At 43.6% G+C, this 17,995-nt stretch overlaps 1 protein-coding gene across 4 annotated transcripts in view; it reads right to left on the bottom strand.

Annotated features, from left to right (window-relative positions):
• The window catches only part of LOC115154194 (receptor-type tyrosine-protein phosphatase N2), a 312,884-nt gene that overhangs the window by 167,661 nt on the left and 127,228 nt on the right, over positions 1-17,995 (bottom strand). For all 4 annotated transcript variants that reach the window (XM_029700209.1, XM_029700191.1, XM_029700198.1 and 1 more), the window contains 5 exons: positions 10,971-11,215; positions 9,546-9,990; positions 9,040-9,303; positions 7,104-7,144; positions 2,511-3,022 (listed from right to left, as the gene is read on the bottom strand). In XM_029700209.1, the coding sequence (XP_029556069.1) occupies positions 2,511-3,022; positions 7,104-7,144; positions 9,040-9,303; positions 9,546-9,990; positions 10,971-11,215 (1,507 nt within the window). The remainder of the gene's footprint in view (positions 1-2,510; positions 3,023-7,103; positions 7,145-9,039; positions 9,304-9,545; positions 9,991-10,970; positions 11,216-17,995) is intronic.

Genomic DNA, 17,995 nt, shown 5'->3' with positions numbered 1-17,995 from the left:
TAAAAAAAACTCTCTGGTCCTTGCCAAGGATGAGCATACCCATAACATGGTGCAGCCCCCACCATGCTTGAAAATATGAAGAGTGGTACTCAGTGATGGGTTGTGTTGGATTTGCCAAAACATAACGCTTTGTATTCAGGACAAAAAGTTCATTTTGTACAGGCTTCCTTCTTTTCACTCTGCCATTTAGGTTAGTATTGTGGAGTAACTACAATATTGATGATCTATCTTCAGTTTTCTTCTATCACAGCCATTAAACTCTGTAAGTGTTTTAAAATCACCATTGGCCTCATGGTGAAATCCCTGAGAGGTGTCCTTCCTCTCCGGCAACTGAGTAAGGAAGGGCACCTGTATCTTTGCAGTGACTGGGTGTATTGATACACCATCCAAAATGTAATTAAATGTTATATTTTTTTTTATTTAACTAGGCAAGTCAGTTAAGAACAAATTCTTATTTATAATGACAGCCTAGGAACAGTGGGTTAACTGCCTTGTTCAGGGCAGAATAGCAGATTTTTACCTTGTCAGCTCAGGGATTCAATCTAGCAACCTTGCAGTTACTGGCTCAACACTCTAACCACTAGGCTACCTGCCGCCCCAGCTAATAACTGCACCATACTCAAAGGGATATTCAAAGTCTGTTTATAAAAAAATTACAATATCTACCAATAGATATCTTCTTTGTGAACCATTGGAAAACCTCCATGGTCTTTTGGTTGAATCTCTGCTTGTAATTCACAGGTCGACTGAGGGACCTTACAGATAATTGTATTTGTGGGGTACAATGATGGGGTAGACATTTAAAAGAATGTTAAACACCATTGTTGCACACAGAGCGAGCACATGCTACTTATTATGTGACTTGTTAAGCACATTTGTACTCCTGAACTTATTTAGGCTTGCCATAACAAAAGGGTTGAATAGACATTTTAGCTTTCCATTTTTCAATAATTTGTAAACATTTCTAAAAACATAATTCTACTTTGACATTATGGGGTATTGTGTGTAGATCAGTGACACAAAATCTCAATTTAATCCATTTTAAATGCAGGCTGTAACACCAAAATCTAGAAAAGTCAGGGGTGTGAATACTTTCTGAAGGCACAGTACAGTATGTAGGCTGCACAACATAGCGTTTAAATTTTGTGTAATCTGTGCAAACAATTAGAATTTTTCTTGCTTTTTGGGGGGTCTTTTGTCATATGTTTTGCCTTTAAAGGATTAAAGGACTCTTGTAATACTAACATAATATTGGGCTAAAAATGACCATACCAACCAATAACAATACACAAAATTGTAAATCTAAACTGGTGTGCATCCTCAGATAGTTTACTGTCCTGTTTACACATAATTGTAACATCCTCTAATAACGTATTACATCTATCTCCATGAGGCGCTTGATTTACTCTACCTTTAAGAAAGTGAAGTTCTCTTTTTCTGTTTTGAGAGCTTTTGAAAGTTAAAGATTCAACCGAGTGATTCCAGACACGTCCGGCTCCCTCTGCGGCGATTCTAATAACTGGAGAGCTCTAGGAGTGACTTGGTTGTTGATGCTAGCACTTTTTCTCTTGGTTCTCTCTCTCCTCTTCCCCCCATCTCATCCCCATCCTTCCTCCCATCCCCCCACCACAATGTCAGGAGCTGTCAGATAAGCAAGTTAGCCTGGCCCCACTGTGGGTGGGGAAGGAGATGGGTATAACAACTGCACAATCATCAGGTCTGCAGCAAACTCTGGAGACCACAGTAGGCAGGTTCCTGCTAGCTACAGCAGCATCGGGCTGGGGATACAGGAAGAGGGGGAAGAGAAGAAGGAAGAGAGAGAGAGAAGTGTGTCTGGAAGGTGAACTGTTCCTCTTGTCTCCCCTGACTGTGTGTGTGTGTGTGTTCGTGGGTGTGGGCGCACGCAGTGGGGTGTCTGAGATGTGGCCCATCAAGCCCGGATGGCCGGTAGCGAGCGCCCCTCCCCAAGAAAGCGAGAGGCGTGCTGTTGAACAGGTAAAGGACAGCACACTGACACTCTCCCTGATAATGCCAGAAAGGGATTTGAGAAAGTGCCACAGGCGAAACACAGTCGATAGAAACCTATCTTGCGGTGTGAGGCTGAGCCGAGTGGAGACCGACTCTGGTGCCCTTTGCTGACAACATATCATCATGAACACTGTAATACAGTGCGGTAATACCCACACACCGAACGACTAATCATCACAGCTATTGTGACCAAGTGCACCACCAAGGATATCAAGCGATCATTCTCTATAAAAAGAAAACGTTTGTATATGTCTGCGTTGTTTTGAAAGATGTATGCTTTTTCAACAGTAGCATGAATTTAGGCAACAAAGATTGCTTCAGGCCTATTTTAACCAGAGTTTGCCCAACAATAAAAAATGATGAGGTGAAGAGAAAATAGGAAACACATGGAGCTGGAGATAACTGCTCATTGTGAAGTTAAAGTATAAATACATACATTATGTTTTGTAAATAGCAGCAAGTAAAATCTTCACCATACTCACTCTGTGTCTGTAATGATGTAGCCAAAGTCGCCGAGGTGGTTTTTCCCTCGATGTGACTTTGAGTAAGCTTTGACCCCCATATGCACCACCACCTCCTCCTCCTCCTGGAGTCGCATATCCTGTTTCTGTGGTTCTGCTAGGAGATTCTTCTTCAGTGGTTTATCTGCCAGGAGGTCTGTCTCAGCCTCAAGAGGAGGAGGAGCTTTGGTACCGTGGATCCACCTCTCCACCTCGGAGTCTACCATGGATTCAGAAGCCTGGACATCCATCGGTTGGTCTGGAGATCTATCCTCTCCTCCTATGGCCATGTTCCTCTCCTCCCAGGGGCGTGATACAGGCACCTGGCCCTGTGTGGTCCTGCTTCTCACATTCTCCAGACCCACTGTTCTCTGGCCCTCAATAGAGGGGCTGCCTGCTGCCCCAGCACCATCAACCTCCATCTGGGCATCTGGCTCATCACTGAAGGGGTCCATATTGAGATACTCCAACAGCTTACTGACGAAGCCTGGGTCCTGTGGTAGGATATGGCAACCATAGACATAGAATCACTTCTAAAATGGCCACCGGCCCATGAATTTCAGACCCATTGACTTGAACGGGAAAAACCGTTCTAGTGATTCTATTTCTATGATAGCAACACAGGGATTAGACACTGGTGCTCTAACACTGCACTGTAAAACTGTTAAGTATTAAAACAACATGATTGTGTAATGAAACCATAAAAAGTAGTGCACCTAAGCTGATATCTGGTGTTTGGAGGGTGTTGGAATGTAAACCAAACGTAAGTGTTTTAATACTCAGATTGTGTTTTAAACAGAAATGTAGTACTCTGAAACACCCAAAGTGGTACTTCAACCTGAATATTGGTGTTTTTGAGAGTGCTGTGAAAACACTTTTTGGGGTTTCAGTGCATGTAAAAGGCAGAATCAACAAACTGTATTTCTAAACCATCGATTTGTATGAGAAATACAAATGGTTTACAGCCCTATTGATTGATGATAAGGGCCTATGGAGAATATTTTTGGTGGAATTCCACCTTATTTTTTTATGCTTTATTTTAACAGATTAGAAACAGGAAGGGCAGTAAGATGGTACATTTCGTTGATATGTACCATATATACTAAGAAATAATTCTGGGTTACATTGAAATTGACAACAAAAGAAAACAACAAAAAAACAGTACCTTCGAAAAGTATTCAGATCCCTTGACTTTTTCCACATTTGGTAAATTACAGCCTTATTCTAAAATGGATTAAATAAAACAATTTCCTCAGAAATCTACACCCAATAACCCATAATGACTAAGCAAAAACATTGTTTTGTAATTTTAGCAAATGTGTTAAAAACAAAAAACAGAAATTCCTTATTTACATAAGTAGTCAGACCCTTTGCTATGAGACTCGAAATTGAGCTCAGGTGCATCCTGTTTCCATTGATCATCCTTGAGATGTTATTACAACTCGATTGGAGTCCACCTGTGGTAAATTCAATTAATTGGATATGATTTCGAAAAGGCACACAACTGTCTATATAAAGTTGACAGTGCATGTCAGAGCAAAAACCAAGCCATGAGGTCGAAGGAATTGTCAGTTGAGGTCCGAGACTAGATTCTGTCGAGGCACAGATCTGGTGAAGGGTACCAAAGCATTTCTGCAGCATTGAAGGTCCCCAAGAACACAGTGGACTCCATCATTCTTAAATGGAAAAAGTTTGGAACCACCCAGACTCTTCATAGAGCTGGCCGCACCCAGCCAAACTAAGCAATCGAGGGAGAAGGGCCTCGGTCAGGGAGGTGACCAAGAACCCGATGGTCACTCTGACATAGTTCTAGAGTTCCTCTATGGAGATGGGAGAAGCTTCCAGAAGGATAACCACCTCTGCAGCACTCCACCAATTAGTCCTTTATGGTAGAGTGGCCAGATGGAAGCCACTCCTCAGAAAAGGCACATGACAGCCCACTTGGAGTTTGCCAAAATGCACCTAAATAGTCTCTGACCATGAGAAACAAGATTCTCTGGTCTGATGAAAACAAGATTGAACTCTTTGGCCTGAATGCCAAGTGTCACGTCTGGAGGAAACCTGGGACCATCCCTACGGTGAAGCATGGTGGTGGTAGCATCATGCTGTGTGGATGTTTTTCAGTGGCAGGGACTGGGAGACTAGTCAGGATCGAGGGAAAGATGAACGGAGCAAAGTACAGAGAGACCCTTGATGAAAACCTGCTCCAGAGTGCTCAGGACCTCAGGCTGGGGCTAAGGTTCACCTTCCAACAGGACAATGACCCTAAGCACACAGCCAAGACAACGCAGGAGTGGCTTCAAGACAAGTCTCTGAATGTCCTTGAGTGGCCTAACAAGAGCCCGGACTTGAACCTGATCAAACATCATTGGAGAGACCTGAAAATAGCTGTGCAGCGACGCTCCCCATCCAACCTGACAGAGCTTGAAAGGATCCCGCACAGAAGAATGGGAGAAAACACCCAAATTCAGGTGTGCCAAGCTTGTAGCGTCATAACCAGGAAGGCTCTAGGTTGTAATCGATGCCAAAGGTGCTTCAACATTGTACTGAGTAAAGGGTCTGAATACTTATGTAAATGTGATATTTCTTTTTTTGTTTTTATATAAATTGTAAAAAAAATCAAAAAAAAAGTTTTTGCTTTGTCATTATGGGCTATTATGTGTAGATTGATAAGGTGGAAAAAGCTATTTCATCCATTTTAGAATAAGTCTGTAACCTAACAAAATGTGGACAAGGTGAAGGGGTCTGAATACTTTCCAAAGGCACTGTATACAAGTCGTGCAGAGCCTGTGGTCTAGCGGTAACCCACCCAATTTAGACAGGTCATCCCTTTCCCCACCAGGGTTAGATTCCCGCTCTAATCCTTCAATCTTTTTCTCCCACCTATCTGAATCCACTCTGTCATTTCATAACTGTGTCAAAATACACCCAAAATATATTAGAAAAAATGTATGCAAGTCGTTTCAGTTTCATATCACCAAAATAATGTAAATCCAACTTAATATGTTGCTCAAAATGTAAGTATCTTTCATTAGGATAACTAAAGAGACAAAGTGATTGAACTCATTGGAAGTCTTTGGTTGTAATCTCTTTGCATTTCCTAGTTTGCCACATGACTGTTTTTGAGGATTGTGGGTAATTCACAATTTCTTGACTTTATGATTCTTTCACAAATGTTGTATAAATGTTTGAAGAAAGAATACTAAGCTTGTTGTGCTATGAGGTGTAATGGATCGTGATGAACGGATATGAAAACCGTCAGGCAAATTGACCTTCAATGAGGACAGCAGCCATTCCCACATTCATGATTACAGTATCAGTGGAAAATGCAGTCCTCAATTCCAGCAGATTACCTGCCAGTTACTGCTGGTGGTTTGAACCCTGTGCTTGACATTGCCTGCCAAAATGGTATATAATATCAAATCAAACATGTAAAACAATGTTAAACATTAAGACACTTCAGATAAAGGGATATACTTCTGCACTAGACAGGATTCATAACATCATAATGGTGTTTAGAAGAGTTAGAGCACGTCAAACTCATTCCATGGAGGACTGAGTGTCTGTGGGTTTTTGCTCCGCCCTTGTACTTGACTGATGAATTAAGGTCACTAATTAGTAAAAAACTCTCCTCACCTGGTTGTCTAGGGCTTAATTGAAAATAAATAACTAAAACCTGCAGACACTTGGCACTCCATGGAATGAGTTTGACACCCTGGCTTTATAGAGAGGAAACAAACTGACACATTTAGAGAAGGCATCTAATTCTGCACTAAACAGGACCTGAAAAAACAAAAATAGTGTTTTCAACCTTTTCTTTTAGTGCTTGCCGTCCCTGGCGACATGTTGCACAACACTTGATTTCGCGGTGTTACAACTCACCATGTAATGTTTCAGAACATCTCAGGATGATGTGTTTCAATACTCCAGCCAAGTTAAGTTTCCGTCTCCGTCAAGTTGGTTGAAGCTCAGTTGCCACTAGTTTTGGTGTTACAAAGCACTTCATTTTAACAGTGTGCTCTATATTTTACTGCAAAGGTTTTGCTTTATAAGAAGAGTGAACCTATTTTTAAATTGAAGGGTTTTGTTCCATGAGAAAATCGTGTGTTTCCATGAAGGCTGAGGGTTTAAAGAAGTAATTCAATGAAAGTTCAACATGAACACTTTCTTTTCCTTCCTTTTCCTTCCTTTTAGACATCATTCTGTTCAACAGATAAACTGGTTTCAAAATGCTGACTGAAATGTCACTTACTTCAATGATTTGTATCAGTACTGGTATACTACTGTTTCTAAAAAGTTTAAAGAGGGTTATTTTAAAGTTACGCAAATATTTAATATGAAACAGGACAGAAAACAAGTTTTACAAACCTTAAACATCTGCAGACTGATATTTTTATAAGAATCTCTTTGAAATCATAGTGAACAGATTGATATTCCTTCAGCTAAAAGTGGTAATTCAGTTGAAAGTGGTAATTTACCTTCAAATGTCTTTCATTCGAGTTTTATATAGTCCTTTCATCAATGTGTGGCAATTGAATGAGAGTTTGCTAAAAATATGATGTGAATTAGGCCTACCTTGTCGTCTGACTCAGAGTCTGCATCCTCCATTGGTTGCCCTGTAAAAATCAGAATGTGTGAAGGGAAAACATTAACAAGATAAAATACAAATTCCCATTGTTTTCCACAAAACAGTCTACAATTAAACTTGCTAAAGTAAAGGCTTTACGGCTAATAACCAAACAATCTAAAACGTTTTCACACAGGTTTTACTTTACTTTCACCCTGGTGATAAATGCAAGTGTACATTAATGTCTGTCTATAATCTCTTGTGGACAGTCTACGTAACATAAATGGTACTGTATCTTAACATCTGTTGACAATTTTTCCAGTGAGTTGGTTTTTAGCCACTGGTCATTTGTTCGAATCACCATTTAGCAGGCGTCCACATCTTTCGAATTTTGGAAGGGGAAGGGACATTTGGCTCACAGACTTGACTGGAACTTGCAGAGAGAGGGGAGTGGAGCAACCATCCTGCTTCAGCTCCTCGTTCTAGTCTCTCCCCCAGAACCAAATTGAATAGTTGGTGCGAGATTTTCATTCTGGATTGCCTTGGTTAATCTGACCATGACTTGTGAAATATGTGCTGTGATATACACACCAAGACAGTCGTGAAAAGGGCACGACAATACCTATTCCCCCTCCAGGAGACTGAAAACATTTGGCATGGGTCCTCAGATCCTCAAAAGGTTCTACAGCTGCAACATCGAGAGCATCCTGACGGGCTGCATCACTGCCTGGTACGGCAACTGCTCAGCCTCTGACCACAAGACACTACAGAGGGTAGAGCGTACGGCCCAGTACTTCATTGGGGCTAAACTGCCTCCAATCCAGGACCTCTACACCAGGCAGTGTCAGAGGAAGGCCCTAAAAATTGTCAAAGACTCCAGCTACAGAACCAGATTGCACCCTAGTCATAGACTGTTCTCTCTGCTACCACACGGCAAGCGGTACCGGAGTGCCAAGTCTAGGACCAAACGGATTCTCAACCCCCAAGCCAAACCCCCTCTTCTACGCTGCTGCTACTCTCTGTTTATCATCTATGCATAGTCACTTTAACTATACCTACATGTTGAATATTACCTCAATTAGCCTGACTAAACGGTGCCCCCGCACATTGACTCTGTACCGGTACCACCTGTATATAGTCTCGCTACTGTTATCTTGACTGTCATTTTACTGTAGTTTTTTATTTATTTACTTATCTAATACCTATTTTTTACTTAAACATTGCACTGTTGGTTAGGGCTTGTAAGTAAGCATTTCACTGTAAGGTTGTTGTATTCGGCGCATGTGACAAATAAACTTTGATTTGATTTGATATACATTGAGTGTACAAAGCATTAAGGACACCTGGTCTTTCCATGACATAGGTGAATCCAGGTGAAAGCTATGATCCCTTATAGATGTCACTTGTTAAATCCACTTCAGTCAGTGTAGATGAAGGGGAGGCTTCTCAACATGTTAAAGGAGGATTTTTAAGCCTTGAGACAGGGTGAATGGGCGAGACAAAAGATTTAAGTGCCTTTGAACAGGGTATGGTAGTAGGTGCCAAACGTACCGGTTTGTGTCAAGAACTGCAACGCTGCTGGGTTTTTCACGCTCAACAGTTTCCTGTGTGTCAAGAATGGTCTACCACCCAATGACATCCAAACAACTTGACACAACTGTGGGAAGCATTGGAGTCAACATGGGCCAGCATCCCTGTGGAATGCTTTTGAAACCTTGTAGAGTCCATGCCACGATGAATTGAGGCTATTCTGAGGGCAAAAGGGTGCAGTGCAACTCAATATTAGGAAAGTGTCCTTAATGTTTCCACACTCAGTGTATATTGCATATAAGTGAAGTGTGGTATGTCTTGTGATGTATTATTATAATGTATGTACCCCAGGAATGTTGGCAAGCAAATTTCCCTATGGGGCAGGAAAGTATTAATTAATTAATTAATTCATACCTTGAAGCCTTCCATCTTGCCCCAACATGTCGTCTTGGTCCTCCTCATCCTGGTCCTTGGAAGGTAAGGGCTCTCTCTTCATCTGCCTGTCCCGTATGGGTGTCATGACCCTGGGCTTAGCTCTGGCCCCGGGGCCCTCCCCATCCACCACATGCAGGGCCTCAGAGATGATGTCTGCCAGCTGGTTCTGGTCTTTACCCATCAAACCGTCCATGTTCACTCTCTGCCTCCCCAGCTGGTTGACCACGTTCTGGATGAACCGTTCTAAGGGAGAGGGTAGAAAGGAGGAACACAGAGAAAGGTTAATGTGAGATCCACTATAACTGTCCAGTAGCTTTGATATTCACAGAAGCACGACTGCCTCAAAATGAATAAAATATCATACAATACATCTTTGAAATTATCTTTTTTGTGTGTGTGTGGAGCCACTACAAATTAATCTGAAGTCCACAGGAGCACACATGACAGTGCAAACACAAACTATTGTGGAAAAAAGAAGACCTTACCATCCACTGTACTGAGCTGTTCCTTGGGCACCTGATGGTTGGAAGCAGCCTTGAAGAGAAGCCTGTCTATGTTGGGCCTTGGAGGTTTGGAGCCACTGTCACCAAGTCGTGTCTGGGGTTCCACCTGATCACCAGAGCGTACAGGGCTGACATAGTTGACATAGTGGAGCTTCCCCTTGGGTCCCACCACTGATCCCACCACTGCCCCTTGTACTGGGCGGCTCTGGGTGTGCGCTGCCCCAGCCAGGTAGCGCTCCAGCTGGGCAGTCAACCCCTTGGCACTTCCCCTGGCACTCCCAGGCTCCTGGCTGGAGTAGGCTGTCTCCACTGGGGGTCTCCAGCTCCCCACGGCCCCCTGTGTGAAGACCTTACCCCCCTGGGGTGGCTCTGCAGACTGTAGACTATAGAATGTAGACTTTCCCTTCTTGGGCTGGAAGTCTTCATTCTGTAACACAACCATGTTTATCAACTGCCCTTGAAAATTGCATATGGAAATTCTAAAGGAAATAGTGTCACTCAATAGCCATTTTGTGCATTTTCAGAACAGATTTTCAAAACACATCTCCTCCATCAAACAGAGCACCACTAGCTTCTCATAAACCAACCTGGAAACTACTGAATTAAAGCAGTAGATTCAAAAGAAATACATTTGACAATGACAAGCATTAACGTAGATACATAGACACAATTAACACACGGATAAGGTGTTAGACCCCTAGGCTCTGGAAATCAGTGTGTATGCAATCTTCCTACTTTGTGTTGTTCTGTCCCCAGAGATAATGTGATTCTCCCTAGCTTGGTAGTATTGGGAGACCCTAATGGCATTAACCCAGCAGGATGGGCCTCCGCTGTTCATGCTAACCATGTTTGTCATGCTCTATCCCACAATGCAACAAAGAACCCTGCCTCGTTATGAAGGAGGGTCCTGAGCTCCTCAACTCTGGACACCATCATCGCTACAGTAATATGTGAATGGGAAGTAGCCAGGCAGCTTTCGGGTTGGCTGGGTTGGGGGCAACCCCTGGGGTTCTGCCATGAATATGGTGATGAGATATATATATATATATGTATATATATATATATATATATATATATATATATATGTATATATATATATATATAGTCAAGAAGTGATGGGACCCCCTTTCTAAATGGGCATCATACATTCTCAGCAGGATTGTAAAGAGGAGAAACAGGAAATGAAAGCAGTGCAGAGACAACATAGCTAACTCCTGCCAAGATGGTTTCTTCCTCTTACTCATTAGGACAGAAAGAAGACGAAAACATGGGGCCCCAAAAAAGGACATGGAGCCCCTGGTTTACCAAGGCCAGGGCCTCTCTCTCCATGGTCCCCTATAGCTACGACACACAGGTGGTTTGGAACCATTCTCCTGCCATGGAATGGCTTCTCTGTCGGGACATTACCTTAGTGAGGGGGCCCTCTCGCTGGGGCCCCTGGCGAGCAGTGCCAACAGACTGGGGAAGGAGACCAAGCTCTTGCAGGTACTTCTGGATGCCAAGCTCTCCCTTTCCAGTCTTGAGCTTCCTGGCTCCACCATAGAGTGTCAGGGAGGCAGAAGGGGGTTCCGGCCTTCGGATTGGAACCTTGCGTATCTTGGAAAGCTCTCTGGAGATCACCTGCTGGGTGGTAGCATCCTGCCATGTCAACCCTAGAGAGATGGAGTCGAGTGAATTGATGTTAAACCATGGTCATATTCATTAGTGCACACATAGCAAAACATTTTTCAATGGTAAAAACGAAAATGAGCGTTTTCTATTGGACAAGTCCCTCCTTGTTTCTATCTGTTTTCTTCCATTTTGTGTCTAGAATATACAACCCAAGTTACCACTCTGTTTGTACAAGAATACCAACATACATTCTCCCGTGTTGATCCACAGCAAACTAAAAGAGAGTGATAAATCAACACAGTGGAGTCTGTGGACCCATAGACACACCGGAACAGTGTTAAATTAACACACTGCTTAGTGTAAAGCCTTATTCAAATATTTCCCAGAGTGCCTTGCCTTTCGAGTAAATTGTAGAGTTACCACCCATGACACCATGGACTTCACCAAGTGAGATCCTAAACAAATATGTTTTCATAATTTATGCATTTTTATAACACAATACCATATGTATTTCATAAGGCCTTATTTTGAGGGCATAGTTTTACCTTAATACAAGTGGAGGAAACTCATACACGTCACATTGAACTAAAACCACACCCATCATTATATTTCCCAGCATGCTCTATTGCAGGTAGATTTTTAGAATTGTTTGTTACAATATCTATGTTTGTGCATGTACATTGATTGATTAATTAATTAATTGAGTCCCAAGGAGATGGTTTGTAGGTGGTTAGTAGATGGTTTGTAGATGGTTCATAGATGTTCAGTACACGTCAACATTTCAACTAACTATCCACTAACCCTAACTCTAGCCCAAACCTTATCCTAACCTTAACTCTTACCCTAACCATTATTTTAAACGTAACCGTAACATTAGCAAGCATTTGCTTATCAACAGATTGTTGATAGTATGACCATCTGTAGATCATCTATATGGGACTAACCAAATAAAGTGTGACCCTAGCATCTTACAGTTTGATGTTCAAGGTTGGCCTTGTGTGCCTCATTATAAAAGTAAACACTAAAACAATTATATTGGAAAACATTGAGAACCTGAGACCGCAACAAAACAGACGGTCATGCAATCAGTGAACACTGTAGCGGGGACTTATCTGGCGATGGCCTCTCTTGAATTCTGATTGCAGTGAACCTGAGGAAAAGCAAAGCGATACATGGCACCCTCGCAGCAAGTCAACAAGCCCTGTGAGAATGTCACACTGCAGCCAAATGCAACGCCAACATCTCCACTAATTGCCAACACATACTCAGAATGCAAGGCTCCCGGGCAGGGGCACAACATAGCGCTGCCAAGGCCAGATGGAGCTACCCGGGCAAGAAGAGACCCAAAACAACATAGCCGCCTGGCCTCTTTCCCAAAGAGCCGACAGGGACGGCTGCATTCCACTGCAGAAAAGCCCACAAAAATACCCCCGATAATATAATAATGCAGTGCAGTATCCATCTGCATGGGTCAGACATGGAACACAGTTTTACTGTTATTCTAATAGCATTGACAAAGTTAAAGGACAATTACACAACTTTTCAACCTCATATTCATTATCTCTAGCACAATACCAGTGTCTAGGTATGTGAAAACGGTGCATTTCTATGATCTGTGGTTAAAAAGATAAGAAGAATGGTCCGAAAAAACGCTTCTCTGTGATTTTCAAAACCTGCAAAGTGTTTCTAGCCAGAGGAAGGGTGTTTTCTTGCTCTCAACATTACCACGAATCTTATAGTATTTGAAAATCACAGTTTTTAAAATCTTTTATCTTTTGATGTCATCAGGTAGAACTTTTTAACTTTATATGTTTTTCTACACAACGTAGAAATGTACTGTTTTCACATACAGTATAAAGACAATGGTATTGTGTTGTAGATAACGAAAATGAGGGTGAAAAGTGGTGGACTTGCCCTTTTAGTTAATGAGAAGACTCGTTATTGGAATGTATGGGTCTTATCCATAGACCATAAAATCCATGATATTTCGCAACTATTTCAGACATTCTCTCCTAAAAAATTAGCCTTCGTAGAGGTCCTATTTCTGAGAGACAAAGAGACTAATGGAATTTGTGAATGATGGACAGGTAGAGGAGTGCAATAGGCTAGCAACCAGCCAGGACAGGAATGTTTAACCAAAAGTGTCTAAATACAATATGACTTCATTAGCCTGGCCTGTCATCCATAACACGACTGGTATGTTATAATGCTCATCTCTATTCATGACCACTAGATGAGGTTTTGGAACAATGTCGATCTGCCACTGATGTATCCCATGATACCCCTGACTAGACGGTGGAGCGTATAGTGTCGAGGGATGTGGAAAGTAATCCGACCGTCAACCCCATCACAACACATACAAATCTAATCAAATTGTATTTATCACAGTGAAATGTTTACTTACAAGCTCTTTCCCAATGATGCAGTGTTAAATAAGAAAATAATATAAAAACAAATGAAAAATAAAACACACAGGGATGAAGCTATATACAAAGAGAACCATAACCATTGCAATGTGCAGGGATATGTGGTGATTGAGGTAGATGTTTACGTATAGGCAGGGGTAAAGTGACTAGTCAACAGGATATATAATACTAAAAGTCAAAAGAAGTAGTTGCTGTGGCAATAATTTGGGCTTTCCTTAGACACCGCCTGGTATAAAGGTGCTTCTCCCTCTTTTTCTCTGCCCCGCTACAAAGTTTCCCCTTGCAGGCAGTCACTGAGTCTGAGGTGCTAAAGGAACTCCTTGAACTTAACCTCCAAAAAACATCTGGGTCAGATGGTTTAGACCCTTTCATCTTTAAGGTTGCTGCCACTATTATCGCTAAGCCTATCTCCAACCTTTTTAACCTGTCTCTCCTTTCTGGGGAGGTTCCCAGTGCTTGGAAGGCAGCCATGTTTCGTCCTTTATATAAAGGGGGAGATAAACCTGATCCTAACTGTTATAGGCCTATTTCTATTTTGCCCGGTTTATCAAAAGTGTTGGAAAAACTTGTCAATAATCAACTGACTGGCTTTCTTGATGTCTATAGTATCCTCTCGGGTATACAATCTGGTTTCCGTTCAGGTTATGGATGTATCACTGCAACCTTAGAGGTCCTCAATGATGTCACCATTGCACTTGATTCTAAGCAATATTGCGCTGCTATTTTTATTGACTTGGCCAAAGCTTTTGATACGGTAGACCATTCCATTCTTGTGGGCCGGCTAAGGAGTATTGGTGTCTCTGAGGGATCATTGGGCTGGTTTGCTAACTACTTCTCTCAAAGAGTGCAGTGTATAAAGTCAGAAAATCTGCTGTCTCAGCCACTGACTGTCACCAAGGGAGTACCCCAAGGCTCGATCCTAGGCCCCACACTCTTCTCAATTTACATCAACAACATAGCTCAGGCAGTAGGAAGCTCTCTCATCCATGTATATGCTGATGATACAGTCTTATATTCAGCTGGCCTCTCCCCGGATTTTGTGTTAAATGCTCTACAACAAAGCTTTCTTAGTGTCCAACAAGCTTTCTCTACCCTTAACCTTGTTCTGAACACCTCCAAAACAAAGGTCATGTGGTTTGGTAAGAAGAATGCCCCTCCTCCCACAGGTGTTATTACTACCTCTGAGAGTTTAGAGCTTGAGGTAGTCACCTCATACAAGTACTTGGGAGTATAGCTAGATAGTGCACTGTCCTTGTCTCAGCACATATCAAAGCTGCAGGCTAAAGTTAAATCTAGACTTGGTTTCCTCTATTGTAATTGCTTCTCTCCTCTTTCACCCCAGCTGCCAAACTAAGCCAATGCTCCTTGTCAGCTCGTATCCCCGAGCTGACAAGGTACAAATCTGTCGTTCTGCCCCTGAACAAGGCAGTTAACCCACTGTTCCTAGGCCATCATTGAAAATAAGAATTTGTTCTTAACTGACTTGCCTAGTTAAATAAAGGTAAAAAAAAGAAATAGGACACATCACTGCACTCTATACTCCTCTGTAAACTGGTCACCTGTTGCAAGACCCACTGGTTGATGCTTATTTATAAAACCCTCTTAGGCCTCACTCCCCCCTATCTGAGATATCTACTGCAGCCCTCATCCTCCACATACAACACCCGTTCTGCCAGTCACATTCTGTTAAAGGTCCCCAAAGCACACACATCCCTGTGTCGCTTGTCTTTTCAGTTCGCTGCAGCTAGCGACTGGAACAAGCTGCAACAAACACTCAAACTGGACAGTTTTATCTCAATCTCTTCATTCAAAGACTCAATCATGGACACTCACTGACAGTTGTGGCTGCTTTGTGTGATATATTGTTGTCTCTACCTTCTTGCCCTTTGTGCTGTTGTCTGTGCACAATAATGTTTGTACCATGTTGTGTTGCTACCATGTTGTGTTGCTACCATGTTATTGTTATGTTGTGTTGCAACCATGCTGTGTTGCACCCATGCTGTGTTGTCATGTGTTGCTGGCTTGCTATGTTGTTGTCTTAGGTCTCTCTTTATGTAGTGTTGTGTTGTCTCTCTTGTTGTGATGTGTGTTTTGTCCTATATTTATATTGTAGTTATGTTTTATTTTTAATCCCAGGCTCCCGTCCCCCAGGAGGCCGTCATTGTAAATAAGAATTTGTTCTTAACTGACTTGCCTAGTTAAATAAAGGTTAAATAAAATACAATAAATAAAAAGGTCCTGGATGGCAGGGAGCTCGACCCCAGTGATGTACTGGGCCGTCTGCAACACACACTCTGTAGAGCTTTGCATACATTTTTGGTTTTCTAAATTAATTGCTGTTTTGTTGTTGTTTGAATCCCAGATTGCCCCTTTAAGTCTCAGTGGCAACAGCTGTGGTATTAAAAAACAAAAGTAGTGTGATAGATTATTAAAAAATGTGTCCACCAACTGATGTTCAATTAATAATTCAACAAGTTTCAAACAAATTAATTGAGATAAGAGTTGAATAGAATAAAACAATTGTGCCAGAAGTTAATAAAAATGTATCCACTTCAATCATCTTTTACGGCGTCTTATTTGATTTAATGTGCCACAACGAGACAGCTTTATTTTCCAACAGTTAAGTTCCATATATCAACACAGAACGTTAACGCAATACCCTATGTTCCGTATTTCATAAGGTCTTATTTTAAGGTATAGTTTGACCCTACAAGGGTCTGGAACTCATACACATTACTATGAACCAAAACCACACCCATTATTATCTGTTAAGGCTTGGTAGTCGTGGAGGAGGAATGAGGCGCAGGAAGCAGCGAACACAGGGTAGTGGTGTTTTTAATATACACTCACACAAAAACAAATGTTCCCACACACAGGGGAGAAAGTACATACGGCGTCAAAACAACGTCGACACGAACATAAGCCGTCTGTCAAATAAACAATCATTAATCCCGCACGAACAGGAGCGGGCCAGCTAAACTAAATAGCCCCTCTAATGGCTAATTGACCACAGGTGTCACAAAATAAAAAAAGGGAAAAGCAAAAGGGAATCGGTGGCAGCTAATAGGCCGGTGACGACGACCGCCGAGTGCCACTCGAGCAGGAGGGGGCGCCACCGTCGGTGGGAATCGTGACAGTACCCCCCTCCTGACGCGCGGCTCCCGCAGCGCGCCGACACCGGCCTCGAGGTCGACCCGGAGGGCGAGGTGCAGGGCGATCCGGACGGAGGTGGTGGAACTCCCTCAACATAGATGGGTCCAGGACGTCCTCCGCCGGCACCCAGCACCTCTCCTCCGGGCCGTACCCCTCCCAGTCAACGAGGTACTGTAGGCCCCTCGCCCGGCGTCTCGAGTCCAGTATGGCCCGTATGCTGTACGCCGGGGACCCCCCGATGTCCAGAGGGGGCGGAGGGACCTCCGGCACCTCATCTTCGTGAAGGGGACCAGCTACCACCGGCCTGAGGAGAGACACATGAAACGAGGGGTTAATACGGTAATAGGAAGGGAGTTGCAACCGATAACACACCTCGTTTATCCTCCTCAGGACTTTGAAGGGCCCCACACACTGCGGCCCCAGCTTCCGGCAGGGCACGCGGAGGGGCAGGTTCCGGGTCGAGAGCCAGACCCTGTCTCCCGGTGCGAACACGGGCGCCTCACTGCGGTGGCGGTCAGCACTCCTCTTCTGCCGCGCACTGGCCTCCTTTAGTGAGTCCTGGACGGCTCTCCAGGTCTCCTTGGAGTGCTGGACCCAGTCCTCCACCGCAGGAGCCTCGGTCTGACTCCGGTGCCATGGTGCCAGGACCGGCTGGTAACCTAACACACACTGAAAGGGTGATATGTTAGTAGAGGGGTGGCGAAGTGAGTTCTGGGCTAACTCAGCCCAGGGAATATACCTCGCCCACTCCCCTGGCCGGTCCTGGCAATACGACCTCAGGAACCTGCCCACCTCCTGGTTCACCCTCTCCGCCTGCCCATTGCTCTCGGGGTGATAACCGGAGGTCAAACTGACCGAGACCCCCAGCCGCTCCATAAACGCTTTCCAGACCCTGGATGTGAACTGGGAACCTCGATCAGAGACAATGTCCTCCGGCACCCCGTAGTGCCGGAAGACGTGGGTAAATAGGGCCTCCGCAGTCTGCAGGGCCGTAGGGAGACCGGGCAATGGGAGGAGACGGCAGGACTTAGAGAACCGATCCACAACCACCAGAATCGCCGTGTTCCCCTGAGAGGGGGGAAGATCTGTCAGGAAGTCGATGGACAGGTGCGACCATGGTCATTGTGGAACGGGGAGGGGCTGTAACTTCCCTCTTGGTAGATGCCTAGGAGCCTTACTCTGGGCACACACCGAACAGGAAGAGACATAGGGCCTCACGTCCTTAGCTAAGGTGGGCCACCA

This window comes from Salmo trutta, chromosome 2 (assembly GCF_901001165.1).
Source record: "Salmo trutta chromosome 2, fSalTru1.1, whole genome shotgun sequence".
Classification (NCBI taxonomy): Eukaryota; Metazoa; Chordata; class Actinopteri; order Salmoniformes; family Salmonidae; genus Salmo; species Salmo trutta.
Note: the sequence above shows the minus strand (reverse complement) of the source record. Positions and strands in the feature narration are given on the sequence as shown.